The sequence below is a fragment of the Agelaius phoeniceus genome, chromosome 3, assembly GCF_051311805.1.
Source record: "Agelaius phoeniceus isolate bAgePho1 chromosome 3, bAgePho1.hap1, whole genome shotgun sequence".
Classification (NCBI taxonomy): domain Eukaryota; kingdom Metazoa; phylum Chordata; class Aves; order Passeriformes; family Icteridae; genus Agelaius; species Agelaius phoeniceus.
Window position 1 is genome coordinate 105,323,077 of NC_135267.1, and position 20,602 is coordinate 105,343,678.

At 36.8% G+C, this 20,602-nt stretch overlaps 1 protein-coding gene across 29 annotated transcripts in view; it reads right to left on the reverse strand.

Annotated features, from left to right (window-relative positions):
- The window catches only part of NRXN1 (neurexin 1), a 681,323-nt gene that overhangs the window by 382,782 nt on the left and 277,939 nt on the right, over positions 1–20,602 (reverse strand). For 20 of the 29 annotated variants that reach the window (XM_077176064.1, XM_077176060.1, XM_077176056.1 and 17 more), the window contains 3 exons: positions 14,408–14,791; positions 6,645–6,848; positions 4,352–4,378 (listed from right to left, as the gene is read on the reverse strand). In XM_077176064.1, the coding sequence (XP_077032179.1) occupies positions 4,352–4,378; positions 6,645–6,848; positions 14,408–14,791 (615 nt within the window). The remainder of the gene's footprint in view (positions 1–4,351; positions 4,379–6,644; positions 6,849–14,407; positions 14,792–20,602) is intronic. The other 9 variants (XM_077176059.1, XM_077176077.1, XM_077176073.1 and 6 more) reach the window with 1 other exon arrangement.

The following is a 20,602-nucleotide window of genomic DNA, read 5'->3' on the forward strand; positions in this document are numbered from 1 at the left end:
AGAGGAACAGTAAATTATATGGAGAATGGATGAATAGCTAGATAGACACAAGAACAAGGGGTGCATGTAAATACAACCACTGAAGGGGCACTTTGCTGGAAGAACAAATATAAAACTTTCCAAGCCCAGGAAACTCTTCCTAATTTACAGAGGTAGACAACAAGCTTGCAAACCTGGCTCGCTCATTCCCTGGGGAATTGTATATACAGTTACTACCACAGGACTCTGCTCCCTGACATCCTGCAATTCATAATCATTTCTCATGACAGTCCTGCATTTGAGTATAACTGACTTCAGTGCCACTGCTCTGTGAGTTATTGCCTACAGAAGCAAACCTGTGTACTGGAAAACTGACCTAAATCTCCCCTGCACTGTGTGCCACAAGCTGAGCAATCTTTCACACAACCATTCAAAAACATGTCCTCTATTTTTTCATACTGAACAAAAGTATCAGACTGGGAAATGAGAGCCAGCTATTTACCAATTAACATTATTAGTGGTATAATGTATCAGTTAATTAAAAAAAACCTACAGTCCTACTTGGCTAACTCATATAAAAATATAGAAAATTTGTTTCCAGAAATGATAGCAATAAAATAATAATAATAATAAAGCACTCACAGCCCAAAAGATGAAATAATGTGTAAGACTGCAGACATCTGTGACAAAACCTTATAGAATATTAAAACCAGAAGCCTTTATAGCTACCTGGATTTTTCCAGATACTAATATTTTGGAATCATTAAAACTGAAAAAAAAAAGAAAAGGAATTTAAGTCACAATCCTATCCTTTAAGGTTACAGCAGTGAAAAATATGAAATTTTAGCACATCTCTTTTAGTTCAAAAGTCATTCAGAAACTGTTACTGAAATGCAATGGAAATTTTATTGGGATGAAGTTCTGTCTCTAAGAAATACTAGGGAAAAATCCCATTCAGTTTAATAGGATTCACAGCTATTTATAATTTATGCTTGATAGTTTGCAATTAAAGGGTAAGAATTAGTTCCTTCATTGAAAAGAAGAACTATTTTGGGGTTTATATAGACACATATATATATATATATATATAGATATATATATAATTTATTCTTAGGCAGTTTTTAAGGATCAGTTTATCAATTCTTTTTATAATGTCAAAGACCTCTACAGCTATTTACTTATTTTTTACAGAACGATTAATGTCAAAAATGCTGTTACATTCATATTATTTAAAACAACAGAGTTCACCGCAGTCTCATTTTTAAATGAGGTCCTCACCCCTATGAGCACTAATATGGAAACCACAGCAGCTATTTCTATTCATCAAATAAGTTGTTCCCTTTCTCCTGGTGTCAGCCCCAGCACTGACCTATGTGTACCTGCAATTTAAAAGGGGCATTTAATTCACTGCCTAACAGACAATTTAATTTCACAAACTTGTAGCCCTGAAGAACACAATGAAGTTGTTTAAGGATGTACAAACCAAACATTTCAGCAATGGCATTTTCTGATTGGCATGAGGCAGAATTTCTAGTGATGTATGATTTTATGGGCATACCAGTCTTCTAACCCAGCACAAAATATTTAGCATGTCACATGTTGTTGATGAAACACAAGTTCAGTAGTGATCTGATATCTGATGAACATTTTAAATTTTTTAAAATGTTCTGTCCTCCAAACAAGGAAGACCCCAAAATGCCATCTGTTCTGCAAGACAGGACATCAGCTAAAGGTGAAGGCATGACCATGTGTAGAAAAAGTTGCTGCCATAATCTTAGCTCTGTCAGCCAACACATTCATTTGATCTGCAGTGAGCAGAAGACAGGCTTCAGGAGAAAGTGAGAGGAGGAAGAGGTGCAGTATTTCATTCCCTGGGTTTAGAGTTCACAGCAGGAGAAGGTGCTTACATTCACATTTTCTTTTTTCTTCTCTCAAGCTTGTTGATGTTCAGCTTAAGTTTTTGGATTTTTTTTTAATTGTCTCTCCAAATTCAAACCAGATACCTTCATCCTGACCTTACCTCTGTTACTAGGCTAGTTATAACATAGAACTCTCAGTCCCAACACTGAGGTTATAGTATCAGGACTAATTTCTAAGTAACAGAAATAGGAAATGGAAAAAAAAATGATTTTTCAAACATGAAAACCAGATTTACTATTAACCTAAAATCAGGATTGATATATATCCAGCTCTCAGCAGAAAGAAGAGAAGCACTCAACTATCACAGTGTTTAGCAGCTCAATACTCCAGTTCTGGATGCTGTTGCTTTGAAACAAATTGTGTCCCACTAAACGCCATTATATTTTCTAATAAGCATTGTTAAGGACTGCTTAGAGCAATAATTCTCCATAATCTAGAAATTAAGATATAGAAATTGCTCACGAAACATCTGGTTGCTGAAAAACTCCAGAGCAGACAAGAAAGCATTGTAGTACTTACCATACTGAAAGCTCACAAAACCCTGCTGAGTACACACAAGCACCACAGGGAGATGGAACTAATCACCCAAGTTCATTTCTAACAACCAAACCACTATAAACAAACTGTAAAGAAAAATAACTTATGAGTATTTTATACCAAGGATATTATGTGGAGAGGTTATGTTGCTTCTGAATGAGACCAAGAACTTATAAGTGTCAATCCAATCCAGTAGATACATTGCTCCTTTTTGCAATCCTCTAATTGGAGGCTTATTTGTGTTTGCAGATTCTCTTTTGATCCAAACCTTGCTTAAAAATGAAACCTAGAAACCATTTAAATTTATCTTTGACACATCATTTAATCCAAAAGAGATTAAAAAATGAAAATACCAGTTATATTGTGGCTTCATTTCTGGGTGGTTTCCTTATGTTAGTAACTCTATTTTCAGATGAATTTTCTGATTTTATTAAGAAAGTTAAGAAAAAAACCAATATTGCTTTTACTAGGAAAAAAAAGGTATTTAACAAAGGCAGACACTGTCATTACAGTTCTGCCCAAAAAGCTGCTTATCTTACACTTCTTTTTTTTCTAATTGAGATTTCATTAGTAGAAAACAATAGTGTTCTGTGACAGAAGAAAATGCTTCTGAGATTTTTCATGATTTTATATATTTTAGCAAGTGAGAATTTTTTACTTTCTTATTATTTCCTTTTTAATATGAGGACAATATTTTTATGCCTTGGTGATTACATTTATTTAATAAATAAAGCATTAAAGCATTTCCTTTATTGTATTGAAGTCTCTCTGAATTTAAGAACAGGTTAAATTAAACACTTGCCTCAGGAAATTTTTCTGCTTTTTTAATACCAATGCTGTATTTTTGCCTTGTAAAAATTATTAATTGAAAAGTCTATTAACAAATGACACATTCAGAATAAGTTCAGATCCTTGTTTTTCTTTATGGGTTATAAAACTATTAAGGAATGTTATGTTAATATATTTTAACTCTTACCAACTACAAATTAAACCTGTGCAGTTTGTTGTTTAGCATTTTTTTTTTCTATTTTCACAAAGCCAGTCCTCTGGCCTGCAAAACCTGTTAGGAAGGGAAAGAGAAAAACAACCCAAAACTCAAATCTACCATACTTACTATCAATAATTTTGTTGACACCATTCAGGAATTCCATAGACTCAAAATAAAATCACAGTCCTTTTTCTCCTTTCAGAATATAGCCTCTTAATCCAAATAATATCAGAGAAGTTAAAATTTAGTCCATTCATCTGGCAAATGTTTCCCTCTGTTTCATAAACATGCATATCACAGAGAAAAATTGTTCAATTCAAGGATTTTTAACATAATTAGAGTGTAAAAAATCATCATAGAAATACTCAGACTTAATAATGCCCTTATTGCAATGTATCACGTTTCCATAAATCAAAGATTTCGCAAAACCAAATTGTGCTATAACCAGCTGGTAAATACAGGTAATTGTCTAGGGGGATTGTAAAATAGAAATTTTTGTAGTAAAAACTATTATGTTCCAACAATCTAATGACAAGTTGAAGGCAAAATGTCAGGAAAATTAGGAGGAAGGCATGGGGAAAAAGTGTAACAGCTTATCAGAAATGCTGGTTCAAAAATTCTATGGCAACTGTAAATATAAAATATCCTATTCAGAATAACACAGTGCTACAGGCTCCATTTCCTCTAGGCTTGTTTACAACCTGTAGAATGCTTCCTTTTTAATATTCTAGTTAATGTTGTGTCCTATGGGAAGGACAAAAAACAAGTGCTAAAGTATATGATGACTTTTTACACAATGATAATTAATCATCACATTTCATTAATAAATCATCAAATGCTTGCAAGCTGTCCACAATCTTTGTCATTCTAGTTTGCATATTTTACAATGGTGGAATAACATTTTAAAAAGTTTGAATAGGCACTTACTGGAATTACAGTTAATCCTGATACAGTCTAGATGGGGAAGAATAGATGAAAAATGAAAATTTATCCTTCAAGGTAATAGCTGCAGACATCCAATAAAATCACAGTCCACCCTTCCGGGGACAGACACATGCAAATATGGCCACTCCATATCATCAGTCTTTACGTGGTGTTATAACCCAGATATACTGCGAGAAATCTTTACCAATAGAAACGACAAATAGGGTAAAAATGGCCAATTTCAAACAAAGCTACATGGTGACAAATCTAAGTGAAAAGTCAGGATTAAAAGTCAAAGATGCTTAACTGAGGCAGGCTGCAACTTTCTCCCCATCTGTGAAAGAACAGGTAATTTGTCTCAGTGCAATTAGAAAGTGCTCCGTCACAATGGGTCATAGAGCAGGCCAGGCCACAATCAGACACCTTGGACAACTTGTGGATAGTATAACCTCAAAGGCTCATCTTCACAAGCTAAGGATTGGCACACAGAGCTCATCACCCAGGCCCAGAAATAAGGGGCTGTGGGTTTACATGTCCTTAACCTCTAGATTTTAGATATGAGCAGTAACTACTTTAAAGTTATATTAGTATAGAGAAAAAAACCCACATATTTATAAACACTCATTAGAGAAGGAAGAGAATCCTTTTCTATTTTAAGATTATTTTTTTGCCTGACTAAAAAAAAAAAAATAAATGAAGAACAAAGAGAAAGGAAAAAAAAAAGGGGGTGTTGGAGAAAGAAACAATATTATTAGGGCATGGGTTTATTTACTTTTTCTTGACTTTCATGAACTATAGAAGTAGGCAGAGGGTGGTGTTTGGTGTTTTGTACATCAAGTGATTAACCTGATTTGTGCATGATCCTCTCCTGGGCTACCTACATTCATTAATTATTAAAAAAAAAAAAAAAAAAAAAAACAACCAAAAAAAAAACCAAAAAGAAAACCAAACCCCAAACCCTACACCATACTACTTGGTTTGTATGGCTACTCCTGGTTTACACCTTTGAGGAACATGTATACCATCAAACCTAGATTTTGTTTCCATATAGCTGAGTTTGTCATGTGTCGTCAACCGCATCAGAAAAGTGGTTGCAAACAGCCAAGGAGCAGCACCTGCACACCCCCTTTACAGAAAGCACTCAGAGCCTCCCACCCTGGCCTCCCTGCAGGAGGGGACAGGCAGGGAAGGGTCATCACAACACCCTTTGCTCCTCCTCCTCCTCCCTCCTCACACCCCTAAACACCAGGGCAGCGTTTCTGTGAGCGACCTTTGGATGAAGTGGAGGACCAGGTGGTTATTTTCTTACCCCTCACTCCCCACCGGTGCTTTCTAAATCTGTGACTAAAGCAAAAAAACCCACTTCATTCCCTTTAAAAATAGGAATGATTTTTTTTTATTCCCTGAATGGGAATAGCTTCATGGGATGGGCATTTTCCTCCTGTTCTGTTTCAGATCCTGACTTGGACTTATGCCACTTAATCACGGAAGAAGCACTTTTATTTTATTTCTTTACTTACTATTTTTTTTTAAACTAGAGAGAATCATAACCTGACATTTTGTCCATCATATTTTAAACAAGGAAACCAATTTTTCTTTTTTTTTTTTCTTTCTGTAAAAGGGCTTGTGCCTCCTGTGTTCACAAGGCTGTTTGCTGAGGGCCGCAGTCTTTGGGCATTGAAGGGTTGTGTTATCGTTCGATACTACAAAAATACCACTACAGAATTGTTTAAAAAAGAGGAGATGGATTTAATATAGATTTGACACCTAAAAAAAGGAGACGAAGGAATCAATCAGTGGGAATATCTAACTGCAACATTTTCAGTGTTAAAACCAGAAAGTCTTTGAAATATTTGCATGTCATCGATTAATTGGTGGAGATAAAACTGAGCTGACCTATATATGTGTTGTTTCTTCTTGCAGATTGAAATTGTGAAATTACCATTCCGAAGAAATTGTGGAGGGAGACCAATCTTCCACAATCAAAAAAAAACAATTTAACCAAAAATTACCACTGATTAACTTGTCCTCTTTTTTTAGAATACACAACAGTACAAAAATATTGTGATGGGTAATGTTAAGACTAAATAAAGAATACAAAAACGCAAAAGAAAAAAAAATAAATTGTAACAATGGCCGTGTATTTGTGTACATATGCAAATGCCACATTGATGTGTGCTTATATACCATCTCAGTTTACTTTTAATGTTAAAACAGGCTGTTTCATAAATGTTTGCAAGCAAAAAGAAAAAAAATGTAAAGAAAATGTTAATTTCTTGGAGGAAGAGGTTGTTACCTAGGTTGACCGTTAGCTTAACTCGTCCTGCATCCAGCTCTAACCGAAGGGTATCTGCAGATTCCCTGGAAGTCGTGGCCATTAAAATGCCATAAGCTCTCTGGGACCTGAACCTTAAAGAAACATCTTCGGCCTCTGTGTGCATCACCACAGGAAGCTGGATTTTCATAAACATACTTCCATCATAGCTTAAAATTGTTGCCTCTGGAAACACAAAAGAAAAAACCAGTTGCTAAAGTGTTATGATCTGTTTACTGAAACTCCTTAAAGGTAAAATAGTAAATGTATATTCAGACAGCATGAAACAAAATAACTATGTATTACTTTTCATTATTATTACTGGGAGACACAAGGGAAGTCAGGTTTGATGTTTTTGTTAATGTTTGTTTTGATTTGTTTTGCTTTTAAGTGGCATATCTTGATGCTTTTTAAACAAACAAAATTGTTCTTTAATGACCCTGCCAGTTACATGTGCACCTTCAACATGATCAGTAAAATCACCTGTAAGGCAATTCTTGAAAGACCAGGCCTGTACTGCTCAAAATAGGTCAAATCAGCAAAAGATACTCAATTAACCTTAGCAACATCACAAAAGCCCATGCCTGACTGTCATTCTCCTTAGAATGCTTAATGTATAAAACCATTAACATTGCTACAGTATAAAACCATTAACATTGCCACAACCATGGATTGCAATTGTCATATAGTGAGCAAATATCTTCCTGAAACGCATGACTGTCCCCAGCACTGTTTGGATGGGGCACAGGTTGTTCCATGACTACAAAATCCATGGTATGAACTCAAAAATGATTATATGAAGCCTTAGCAAGAGGAGTGAGAATGGAATTGGCATATTGAGGGTAACGTCTTAAAACCCCCAAGACAAGGGAAGAACTGTCACTTTCAGACATTCCAGGAAACCCTCCTGGCCAGAGGCTCTGGCACAGAGCAGTCACAGTCTGTTAGACCCCAGAGCAACCAGTCACAAGATTTCTTTTTCCAGCTTCCAGGCTGGTAACGAGAAAGGTAGCAAAGAGACAGCATTTCTGCTCACAGGGAGGCACTGCAGTTCCTAGAAAGCAAAGGAAACATTTCTGAAATGTATTAGTTGAGTCCTTTTTGGCAGGACAATCAAACGTTGTGGGCAGAGAACACCTATGGGAAGCTTCTCTATGCTTCAATTTGCTTCGGTGTAATGGAGGCACTTATCTCAAAGTTTATGGTGACTAATACTACTGATACTATGATAAAGTAAATATCACAGCTGTGTTTGCCAAAGGGGTTCCCAGAGCATATCTTGTATGCTGCTAAGGGCAGATAAGCTCTTCAAGACTTCCAGCCTACACGATCCATGGAAGGACAAAACACTCTACTAATTCTGTGAGAGGCAAAAGTGATAGATGAGATTTTGCCTAAAACAATCAGAAAATGGCTTGGGTTGGGAGAACCTTAAAGATCATCCAGTTCCATGGGCAGGGACACTTCCCACTAGACCAGGTTGCTCCAAGCCCTGTCCAACCTGGCCTTAAACACTTCCAGGGGTGGGGCATCCGCAGCAACCTTCTCCCGTGTAAAGAATTTTAAATTCCCCCAATACAAATTTGGAGAAAATAGTCTGATGTTGGGGAAAAAAAATGGTTACTGAGACTGCTGTGAAAGTCCCTAGATGTCAGAGGTTATAAGAATGCATTTACAGGTTTGATGATTTCTGACTATGCAGGTAATCATGTTTTCACCACATTTTAAATCTTAAATTGTTCAGTGAACTAGATTAAATACTTGCAACAATTTGAAAAGTGATTTCAAGTCAAAGAGTTTTCAGTGGAAGGTGATTTGCTTTTTGATAGTTTGGGGTTTTTATTTGTTAGTTTGGGAGGGTTGGGTTTTTGTGGGTTTCCTTGATGGTTATTAGTTTTTTGGGGGAAGTCATGAAGAAGGGTTTTTTATTCCTTCCTATATCTAGCTGTCTAGTCTCTGCATAAAAATCTCCCAAGATTTTTTATCAAGGTAAACATAATTCAGGTAAAGAATTCCAGGAAAAAAACCCTAAAGTTCCATATTAACATAGCAGAAAATAAAAGATATTTTGAATTTTCTATAAAAATAGTCCCCATTAATAGTACTCAGGGTTTTCATATACAGAGCAAACCCAACATTCACCAATGCTAGAGTTCTGTTGCTAACAAATTATCTTAGGAGAATGCAAAAAAGAGAGCTGTCAGAATCAGCACTGCTACTTTTTGCCAACTTTCCTTCAATTATTCGAGTCGGTTTTTTTTGAAAATTGCAGAAAAAGGAGAGAAGGATCTTAATTGGAGACTTATTTTAATTGGAGATGGCCTGTGAGTAATACCATGGTGAGCAGACCAATTGTGATTAGATACTTAATCCTCCTAAGACATACTGTGCCAGCATTTTGGGAACAGATGTTCCAAGAACAGACCAAAGACGCTGAAGAGAAGATCAAATAACTTAAAAGCTCTGGGCAATGAGGAAGCCCCCTCATGTCAACTAGCTCCTTTTAATATGTCAATATGCCCTTTGCAAGGCACAGGCTTTCTAAATATGAAAGTATATTGGGGAAGGGAAAAAGGGAAAAAAAAAACCAAACCAAAAAACCCCACAAAACCCTCTCCAAACTACCAAAAAAAAACCAAAAAAAACCACCCAAGCAAAACCAAAGCCAGAAACAAAACAAACCAAAAATGCAAAGGCAAATGGAAAACAACAAAGAAACCAAAAACAAACACAAAACCAAGGCCCAAAAAACCCAAATAACAAACAAAGCAGAACCAAGCACAAAACTGGCAGGAATGGATTGCTAATTTACAAGGTCTGCCAGTAAGAAAGTGACCTGAATGACAAGAGCCACCAGTTACAAAAACCTTGAAGGAACAATTCAGCTAAAAATAGGTATTAATTTTTGCCACTTGTTTTGTTTTTTTTTTTTTTTCCAAGAAGATGTCTCATCTTTACATGAAACCTACACTGCTAAATATTCTCGCATAAGTGTTGGCAGAATGTCTTTTTTCTCTTGTTCAGCTTTCTCTTAATTATTAGATCAAAAGGTAATGGACTAAAAGTTTAACTCAGGATGTGATATTAATTTAAAGAAAGAAGGGAAAGAGTAATAGCTTCACAACCACTTCACTGCTGGAATCATAGTGCTGAAAAGAAAAAACAGCTGAAAATCCTTATAAAACAATCACTGACAATTTTTTTTATGGTGGCAGCAGATAAGTGCATAGAGTTATTAAGGAATATATAGCATTATATAGAACAGAGATTCATATAAAAATATTTTATACATTCATTCTTTGACAGTTTTATAAACCTGATAATTCAAACTTTTCCTCCTCCTGTGGTAAAAACCAGCCAACCAAAACACACAAATGACCCAAACTCCAAAACAACCCCCACTGAAGGGTTCAGTTACCTTCTAATTTTTTTTTTCTTCAATTTGTTTCTTATTAAAATCTTCATGGCTAGATATTCTTCTTTTCTACATACACACACACCACCTCAATTATCTCTGTATCTAAAGCCAAGGATGCACAGATCAGTACTGACATGAGAGGAGATTCAGGACCTTAATTTCCACTTGAGCTGGAATTACCTAAATTGCTCAAGAGACAGGCACCAACTCTTCTGGAAACTTTCCTGCATCTGCTCCTACCCTCAGAAATGCTGAACTGGATATTTTTAGAGTGAAGTAGAATTTCCTGAATAGATGCCATTCTTCAACTCACACCTTATTTAAATTAAACTGAAGCAAGTATGGACTAGGCATTTGGATTTCAGGGTTCTTTCTCATAAGTTTTGGAGTGAAGTTGGAATTGGTTTAAAAGCATGATTCTTGGTGAGCACCAGTTAAATGCCTATTGCACATAATTTAAGAAATAAAACAGGACTGTGTTTCCTCTGGACCCCTCGATGTCCCAAAGAAAGAATTATTAATTTTTTCCCACTTTTTCAGTTTCAGTGTGTCTGCAATAATTTGAGGACTGTATTTCATCCCACAGAGCCATTTTTAAAGCATGAAATCACCCTCTGTGTCTGCTGTCACTAAAATCCCACACAAACTTTGCCCAGAAATGACAGACTATACAGTCCAGAGTCATGCTAGGATATGCATGAGCAATCTGGATCATCAATAATCAAATATTCAAGTTTGCTCTCTGATCCTGTTTTATTTACCAGTACAAGTAGAGCAACAACATTGTGCTCTGAAAATGCTCCTTATATGATTTTACTCCTAGAAATTGTGCGAGCATTCAAATATATTGGCTGCTACTGACTCAGATTTGAAGTATTTGTTCTCTTCCCAGGTGTTTTGTGTTTTCTACATGGCATCTTCTTCAGTCCACAGAGCAACAAAGCTGCAGCCATGGAGATTTATAGGGAATATTTCCATCAATTTGATAGAAATAATTCTCTGTATGTGAATTCCTACACTGGTATTATTTCAGGACTGAGTCACACTAAGTTTATCACAGCTTTAACACACAGGATCAATCAGTTTAAGACAGTGATGGTATCAGTATAATATTTAGAACACCTGATTCTTCATACCATCTATCCTTATACCACCTCTATTATTAATAATTTAAAATTTTAAAGTATCCAGGTATAACACAAGGAATGAGAGGTACATTTATTTAATGTGTATATGTGTATGTAGAGGGTCTGTGCATGAACAATATGGACATCTACACACACTCTGCTTTAAATAGATTTTCTCTTCAGAAATGTCACTTTCATAAACCTTTGTTTGCATGTTTACTTTTCCTTATCCCTGTTTGATGATTTTACTATTGTTCCTGGCTATCCAGTCAAAAGAATGCACCTGTAAAAGGCTTTGCCAAGAGGCAGTCACTCACTCAGTGACCCACAAAGTAAGAGAGGACACCAAATTACATTGCTGTGACATCTGTCCGTGCATCTGCTAGAGTTTTCATCATCTACTAAAGCCAATCTACAGGTCATTCTGATGTTTAACCTTACTCAAATTCAAGAATAAAATCAACTATAATTTGCAACAGGATAAAATAGATGTGGATATAAATATATATGTGTGTATATATGCATATAATTTTAAGTATACACAAATTAAAATAGACCACAGTGGTGTTCCAGAGGTTTTGTGCATGAATGAGCTGAAATTATTTCAGGTTCTGTATCGTACACTAAAGGATGTTAGCACTTCTGTTTCAGGTGATTATGAAAAATAAAATTAAGTGGCAATAAAAAGTAATTCCACACCTTTTTTTTTTTACTTAAGACACCTTAATTACTTAATGTTAAATATTCTAATTGTTTAATCTCCAGTATTTTATTCTAAAGCTTGATTTTCTTTGTGAATCTGTATTGTTTGCTGAAATTAGTGCGTGCCCCTTTTATTTAAATTAGTTTGAACAATTGTAAATGTGCTGCTTATATCACCAAACACAAAAGTTTATCAGTTCCTACACACGGGTAGCAGTTATAATAACGTTGTGGAGTAGGATGCCAACACGATGCTTTCAGAATCCCAAAAGCTATAATCTTATTAATGCATGACCACTTGGGATATGAATATTACTGAGAAGACATCTCCTTTCAGTGCAGTTCCCTCTGGAGAGGGAAACCCAAGAGCAGGAAATGATCTCACAGCGCTCAAGTGCCACACATACTTCTGTTGGACAAGAACCAAATGTTCTTGTGGAGGAGCCAACACCACCATTCCAGTACCACCATTCCCACCAGGGGAATGCACCAGGAAAATGAAGCCTTAGGCTAGACAATGCTTGAAAATAAGGCATGGGAAATAAAAGGCAAAGGTTTCTTTCTAAGACATCACCACCTGTCCAATATGAGTATGGGAATTGCCGTGATGATGCCTGCTTTCAGTTCTTTGCAGATCTGCGAGTGTTTATGTCTCTGAGGCACATGTTTCCTGGCTTTTCCGTGGAAATAAAAAGCAAACCCGTTTTTGGCTGGAGCCGCTGTGTAATAGGAGCGTTTGGCCACAGGGTGGTACACCAGCCATGTTTAACCGAGGGCTGCGGGGATGCATCAGCAGCTCCCTGATCCCTCTGCCGGCCCCGCTCCGCCGGGAACAGCAGCCGGGAGAGCTCGGCGCAGCTGGCCATGAGCCAAAGGCATCCACAGCCAGAACAGAACACAGAGGAACCCACTGAAGAGTCTGAGAATGTACCTGCAAATGATGATGATAATATGGATGTGCGTGTTGTACGGAGGTAGCCGTACTACGTGCATGCACATCTCTACTGACGTACAACTTAAAACGTTCACTGGGGGCTTTACTTCTCAATTTGTGATGAAACATTTTTTGTCCCATCTGACAAACTTGAAAAATTAATCCAACTAGGTGGAAAGAACTTACATTTTCAGTCAATAAACTTAAGGTTTAAGATTTCAGGTTGAAGACAAATCTGAAGGAAATACGGTGTCAACTGTGAGATGAAAAAATACAGCTCCTGGCATTGAAACACTTTCTATTCCAATAAGAATAAAAAAAATATAAAATATTAAATACATTTATTTTTATTGTTTACCTACTTAAATTAAAATTTTTCATTAGCACATTTCAATTTTAAATAAATTAAAGGGTTTTCTGTCTATTAACTAACCTCAACATCTGCCTTCCTTGATACTGTCCACTTTTTCAAATAAATAAAGGGAGTTTGTCAATTTCACCATTACCTTTCTTAGGTAAGAGGAATTCTCAGATTTTTAGGGAACTTCAGACAGTTTCCTTGGGTACTTAGATATTTTAAAAAAAAGATAAGTAAAAAAATATTAATTCCTACTGACTCTTCTGCTTTGACTCATGGGTGAAGTTCTGGCCATGGATTTAAGTGACAGTGTGGAATTCAAAAGTAAATTTAATTATATATGAATATATTGAAATAAATAGACAGAGAACAAGACCTCATTTTGGAACTGGAATGTGACAATTTAGCTGATGCCTTAAGATTTTAGCCTTTATATTTTTCAAATTCTGTGCTGCATTTGTGCATAACTCTAAACTTCATATAAAGTGCTAACTACTCTTCACACTTTGGCCAGACAAAACAATTTCTCTAGGCCTGGAATCCCAGGACACCCTCCAGCCTCTGGCCCTGAAAAGTATAAATAAAAGTGAATTGAGGGGGGTGCAAACTGGGGGGGATACGACTTCATTACCTGAAGCTGCAATTGGAGGATTAACCCCTGATATGTAAATGGACAAAACTTATATCTGTCTGAAAAACTTGTGACCATTGTCCATCTTGGGTGTAGCCTCTGGGGGGCTTAAACTCTGCCCAAGGTGTATTTATTGAAGACCTTTAACATGTACTCACTTTATTCTCTTAGCTTTGGCTATCTTCTGTTCCAGATAGTCACTCCAAGGCATCATAGCAATGCAATAATATTTAAAATTGCTTTCACAAAGCTTTTCAGAGCTCAGCAATGTATGATGAGGCACAAAAGGAGGCATTTTTAGGAGATATTCAACAGTACTGACTCTGTCATAGCCACCTAATTCTTCTCCATGCACCTTAGAGTCTCCCCTAAGATCTTTCCTCCAGAATTACTGCTTTGAGTCCAGAGCAGGGCTCCATTTCACATTGAGAAAAATCAAGGATGCTTTCTTTGCCTCAGGACAGTTGACAATAGTTTACCATTTTTAATCATTGTACAGGATTTAATTTATTTTATGGCTGTGCTTTCTTTTTTAATATGTAAAAGTAGAAGTGCAGTCATGTCACAGAACCTACCTCTTTCGCACGATCTGCCGAGGTACCCCGTGCCAGAGCAATCACACACATATCTGTTCCACCCATCCCTGCACACACCATTGTTTTTACAGGGGTTGCTAAGGCAAGGCTTTGCAGTTTCTCTTGAGCATGAGGGTTTTACTCCAGCTGTGCTTTGAATTTCGGCCATCTGTCGAATATCTTTGCTTTGGCCATCAATAAATAAATCTCGAATGCAGCCGACGTATCCATAATTGAGGAGTGCTGTCCACACTTCAGTTGGGAAGACCAGGCCTGCTTTATTTTCTGGTAAGCCTCCAAGATACAAGTCATCATCCAAGTCAAGGATTTCACTTTCCCCTGGTGCAGTGTATGGAGTACGTAATGTGTTTACAGATATCGTCCCTGGAAAGACAATTAAATGGGTGATTTTCAGATATTTGATTTTGGTGCTGCTTCTTTTACTCAATCACCTACATGTCACATTAGCTCCTGGCAAACAGCTGTAAGTGAAGCAGAGTTATTTTACTTGTACAGCTATAGAATCATAGATACACTTCAGTATTTCAATTGCAATGTAGTCAGGAAGTTAATGATCTAAAAATCCTTTATGCACAACACTGCATGAGCACAATATGAAAAATCCCAGTCAAAATCCCCTTACCAATCTCCTTGGTACAGGAGGAATGCAGTTCATAGTTATTTTCAGAAACATCCTCTTTGTGCAACAACAACAACAAAAATATCTTCACTCCCTCATATGTATTTCAAAGTCTTAAGGCCAGGGTTGCATTGATAGTTTGCAAGCTGGGAGGCAAACCTGAGTCTGTGGTATGGGCCCAAAGACACAGTACTTTAAAAAAGACTTTCACCATTTCCAGTGGGCTTTGGATAACACCTTTTTTCTTTAAATGTAGAAGGAAAATGCTCTCATCAGCTGCCAGGCAGGCAATCATTAGGAAGGAAGTGATGTGGTCCTGGAGGGAAAATCAATGCCTCTGACACTTATCTCCAAATGTGTGCATGTTACAATGAGAGGGAGAGAAGATGTATACAGACCTTCAGGAAACCAGAAATATCTTTTCCATTTTAGTCTAAAAATTTAATTAAAAAAAAAATTGAACCTAAAATAGAGCTCTTTTTATGAAGTGCCTGAACAGAGAAAATTTAATCATCGGCAAAGATCCTTTTTTTGGTGGTACTTTGTTTAAAATAATGAGGTATGCAACACCTACCATTTGAATAAGAAGAAAAATAAATTTAGTACATACAGTCACAGAGCATACTTATGCCAAGCAATTTTAATTTTATTTCTAAGTAAAATTACTTGGCAAAAAACCTTCATGTGTATCTTCACAGAAGTAATTCCTTATCACTCTATGTGGGTACAAAAGCAAACAAAATATAAATTAAAATATTATATAGGTCACAAAATGCTTCCAATGACCAGTCATACCATGGAACACTGTTATCTGCTGGGCATAACATTAAAAGTCTTTTAGTGGTGACAAGACGCTGAAGAATTGCGCTCACCATGATGAATTTAGCACACATATATATATACAAAGGGAACATGATTCACCATCTCCACTGTTAGCCTGAAACTCATTCCAGAAGATAACACTGATTACCAAAAATGCTTCCACTGTGGTAGGAGTTGTGCATAAGAAGAAATTCACACTTTACACAGCATACATACTAAAATGTGAGTTTTAAGCAAACAAAGGCAGGTCAGAAAAAGATCATTCTCTTAGTTGGGTAGAGCCTAAAATTTAGGCTTCTCTTTTAGTAATGGACTCCTGTGGAAGCTATATTTTTTCTGTTCTTTTGTTGGTTCAGTAGGTTAACTTCAACACTGACAGAATTAATATCTAAAGAATTTGGATGGTTAGTAAAAGCTGTCTGGGGCAAAGGTCTCAGGAGGTGCAACTCCCATGTGAGAATTAAGACATGGATTTTAGAAGGGCTGGATACCACAGTCTCCCTACTACCAGAAGAGAACTAGCAAGATAAAACAAAGGCTTGCATAGCATTTTTGCATCTTTATAAGCATGTTGGAAGAATGAGGATGTGGTCAGTTTTCCCTTTTATGTATTCTAAGAAATGTTTTCTGTGCCAGTTGAATAATCCCATAGATATAAAAGTGAACTTCCAAGAAAGTATGTAAGAAATATGCATGCTGAAACAAGGTACTTTTTCTTCCAAACTTCCATCTGTCTAAAACAGATAAGACATTAGGGCTTGCTAACTCTAAAACTTTGTTGTAGCTCCTCAGCTTCTAGAAGCAGAACTTGGCAGTTACATAGAATGCTTGCTATAGGTTTGACCTTAGGCATGCATGCATAAACATTTTGAGATTTGATTAATCAGCTGAGTCAAACAAGGACACCTGTGAATGACCTGTCAAACCAAGAGGGACTTTTCAAAGAGCATCCTAGGGTATCAGGAAGGATGGCTAACAGCCAACAGATCTTTTTGTCTCTAAAAACCATTTGAGAGACTGTAAATATAAGTTGTTCTTGTCCTCACAGTGTTTTTTTTACTGCTATTGTTGCTTGCTGCCATCTGTTGATGCACAGGCTAATTTAGGAGCAAACACTCTAAACCCATGTTCAGGCAGCACCCACTTGTGCACCCACACACATTAACTCAGCTGCAGCCTCCAACAGCAAGCTCCAACATGTGAACAGTGCTGCTTTCTGCTGGACAAAAACAGCCATATTTTCAACACATTAACAAAGAATCCCAAAAACTCCTTTTCTATTAAATAATAAAAATCTACTATGTCTTGATTACCTTCAGCTCACAGAAAAAAGATAAATCTCTGCTAGTGTAGCTGCTGCTCTGTGTTCCAAGTGGAAGCTTTGCAAGCACAGAAGGCTTAGGAAGGTGAATGATAGGGGAAACTGGTGACTGTGAATTACAGTAAAGTGATAGACTGAAGCAGGAATTTTTTCTTCTCTGTGTCATGAAGGATTACCCTGAAGAGAGCTTAAGTATTATTTTGAATAGATGTCAACAGCTTCTTAAAGAAATGAACTTTTTACCTTCCCAGGTAAAAGACATGAAACCCCATAAAATACTCTGTGTGAGAAGGCCTCTGAAGCTTTATCTGAAACCTTGAAATCATGGCATTTAATGACTATGGGTAGAAAAACATGACAGGCAAGCACACAGCCATCACTGCTGATGATATCCAAATTACCTTTTATGTATCTCTGACAGACAACACACAGTTCACTCACTAATTGCTTTGTGAACACAGATGAAAAAGCAAAAATCCAAGTAAAATAAGGGAACATAAAAATATTCCAAAATACAGTAAAAATTACAGAGCCTTTTAAGTATCCTACAACCAAATGCAGAGCTCAAGTTCATAGAATGTTGGCCTACAGAAAATAAACAATGGTTCCATCAGCACCTTTGGATTCACAGTGCACCCAGAGCTGCGACAGAGGTGGTAGCACATGCTGTTTCATCTTGGTGAGGAGTTTTGTTTTACTTGTTGTGGTGTTTTTTTGTTTGGTTGTTTTTTTGTGAGGAAGGAAAAGGGGGTGATTTTTATTAATAGTTTTTCTAGTTTCCTGCAGGGGTTTGGGTTTGTTTATTTTCCTGTGTTTTGTTGGTGTTTGGGGTTTTGGTTTTTTTTTAAATCCTGTTATCTTTCCTGAGGGAAACTTTCCAAGTTCTACTGAGAATGTCTCAAGCTGGACCTCAGAACAATGGGGAGGCTGCCACAGAAATTGGGGACTGTGATGCACACCTCCTTTCATAGACTTCAGTTCTACTTTCTCTGGAAATTATAGGCATATTAAAAGGAATTGCTTTGATGAATAACCACCGTGCTCCAATCCATTCAGTTGTTTTTGCCTATGAATGTGAAGGGACATCACTTTCCATAGAGGAAGAAAGGGAAGCTCAGGGAGCATGCAAATGTCTTGTGAGGCCAGCATAAAAAGGGTTAATAAATTTCCTTGTAGAGATACTAAAATGCCATTCTCAAGACAGAATTGTCAAATTTTACAGGAGGAAAGAATGGGATACATATCTTGTTTAACAAAACAACCTAGAGACAACAGATTTTATGAGGTAGCAGCAGATTCAGAAGAGCACTCAAGAGGGAGAGAAAATTAAAACTTGAAGTTGTAACAGCTCTGGAGTAAGAACCATCCTTAAACTTCCTTCTTTTCATAACAACACTCAGAACCAGATAAGTAGTGATACCACTTCTTTGAAAAGAGCCATAATGCCTTCCAGGAAACAAGCGGCTTCCATTCAAAGTTTTTTAAGACTCAAAGTAGGAAATAATTTTTGTATTTCTATCAGAATAAAAAAGCAATGGAGGAATGCTGACAGCAATAAAAAAGCAATGGAGGAATGCTGACAGCACTCGGTTTGTCCTGTCTGAAAGAAGTAAAAAGGAATGACAAAGACAAGAAGGTGTGGGGTGACTTATTTAGTCTGGGAATACATGATCTAGCTTCAGATTCTAAAAACAAGATTCTGCAGCATTTCACCTGAGAACACAGTGCAATATAACATCCAGGAACTTCTTGCTGTATTTGAAAAGCAGTTTGAAGAAAACTAATGAAGTTATGGTTTTCAGCAAGAATTATTGGCTTAAAGGGTAACTGATTATGAGAAGTCCTTCAAAGGATGAGTCAACAATATAAGTCAACAATAACACACATGTGAGCAAAAAGGGAAATATTTTATTGATTACAGAGAAGCCTATTGTGCCACTTGGCTGAGTGTTGGTTAAGTTTTATCTTGGACTCTGAGAAAGATGCAGCTCAGCCAAGAAAGTTGCAGATCATTGAAAGAATATTCCTCAAAATGCAGTATAAACCCATCCTCCCAAGTATGAAAACTATTAACATCTGTTGAAATAGGAACACATAAATCTGGCTGTTGTTGAAAGGCTAAAAAGATGTGGGAAGTAATATGTAGAAGAGTACATGTGAGAAAAAAAGAACCTGCAACAACACCACGTGTAATAGACATCACAAAGCACTACTTATAGTGAGATGTTGATTATAGTTAAGCTCTAATTACATACTCCAGGGATCATTTCTGGTGTTCAAGCTGAGACTAAATTTAGTTCAAAATTTCAGTGACTCAGCCCTTAAATGCTACCTACCTATGAATAGATGCTGATACATTGTGCTTTATGCTGCCCTGCGCAACTGGAGGTTGACAAGAAGAGTAAGTTTCCTCCCTGAATTCACTATGTAATGGTGGTTTCCAAAGGATGAATGGTGGTTCAGCAAAACAAAATAAATTAAAAATTGCATGATTATCCTTGTATATGGCAAACAGTTTTAAAAAAAAAGAAAGAACTCTTAAGTTTCAGAAAACAGTTATTAAATGTATTCCTACTGTGTTACAAGAAACACTGTGAGCAAAGACCTTTACAGCTGCTTCATGGTTGTTTTTTATTTCGTTTGGGTCTGTGGGTTTTTCCCTAATTCTTTTTTTCTGCAGAGTTTGCAGTACTGTTAAGAGCAGAACAGGCAAACATTTCCCTTAGGTATGACTTAATGAGCCTCTCCAATCATATTCATTATCTCAGCAATTTACTTTTGCTTAAAACTGTGTATAAGAAACAAAATCACATCTCTAAATCTCGTCTCTCTCCTGATCAGTTAAATATGAAGATTTTAAGTGCAGCTACTGCAGCTGTTATGATCTCTCTGCTTACCTGGCATGGCCTATTTTAGGGGTTTTTTTTGTGAAAAACATCTGCTTATTAAGAAACATTGAAAAATCAGAGCAAGGTATTAAGTGCAAATACATCTTCTGTGCTAAAAGACAATATAATAGCAGTGATGAGGACTGTGACTGCAGCATGCAGCCCATGGCCAAGACAGGACACATAAGAGGCAGCTATGAAGCTGTGGTCCTTGCCAGAAATTCAGCATGTACAGTTCAGGAATACTGGGGGGGGAACTCAGGACACAGCAGTTGGCAGCACTGCTGCACACCTAGCAAGAAGGATGGACCAGGGGAGAATATCTTATGAATATTTCTCTTTACCTAACCCTTAAATGTTAACTAAATATGGTCTCAGGAACTCTGTCTCCTACCAATGATCCTTTTTAGGTAAGAAAGCACTCAGAGTAAGTCTTCCAGGAAACAGAATGGGATTCTAGGGTGAAAACAAGAATAACAGGTCAAAGCTTTCAGCAAAAGGAAATGAAAAGGCACCGTATCTTC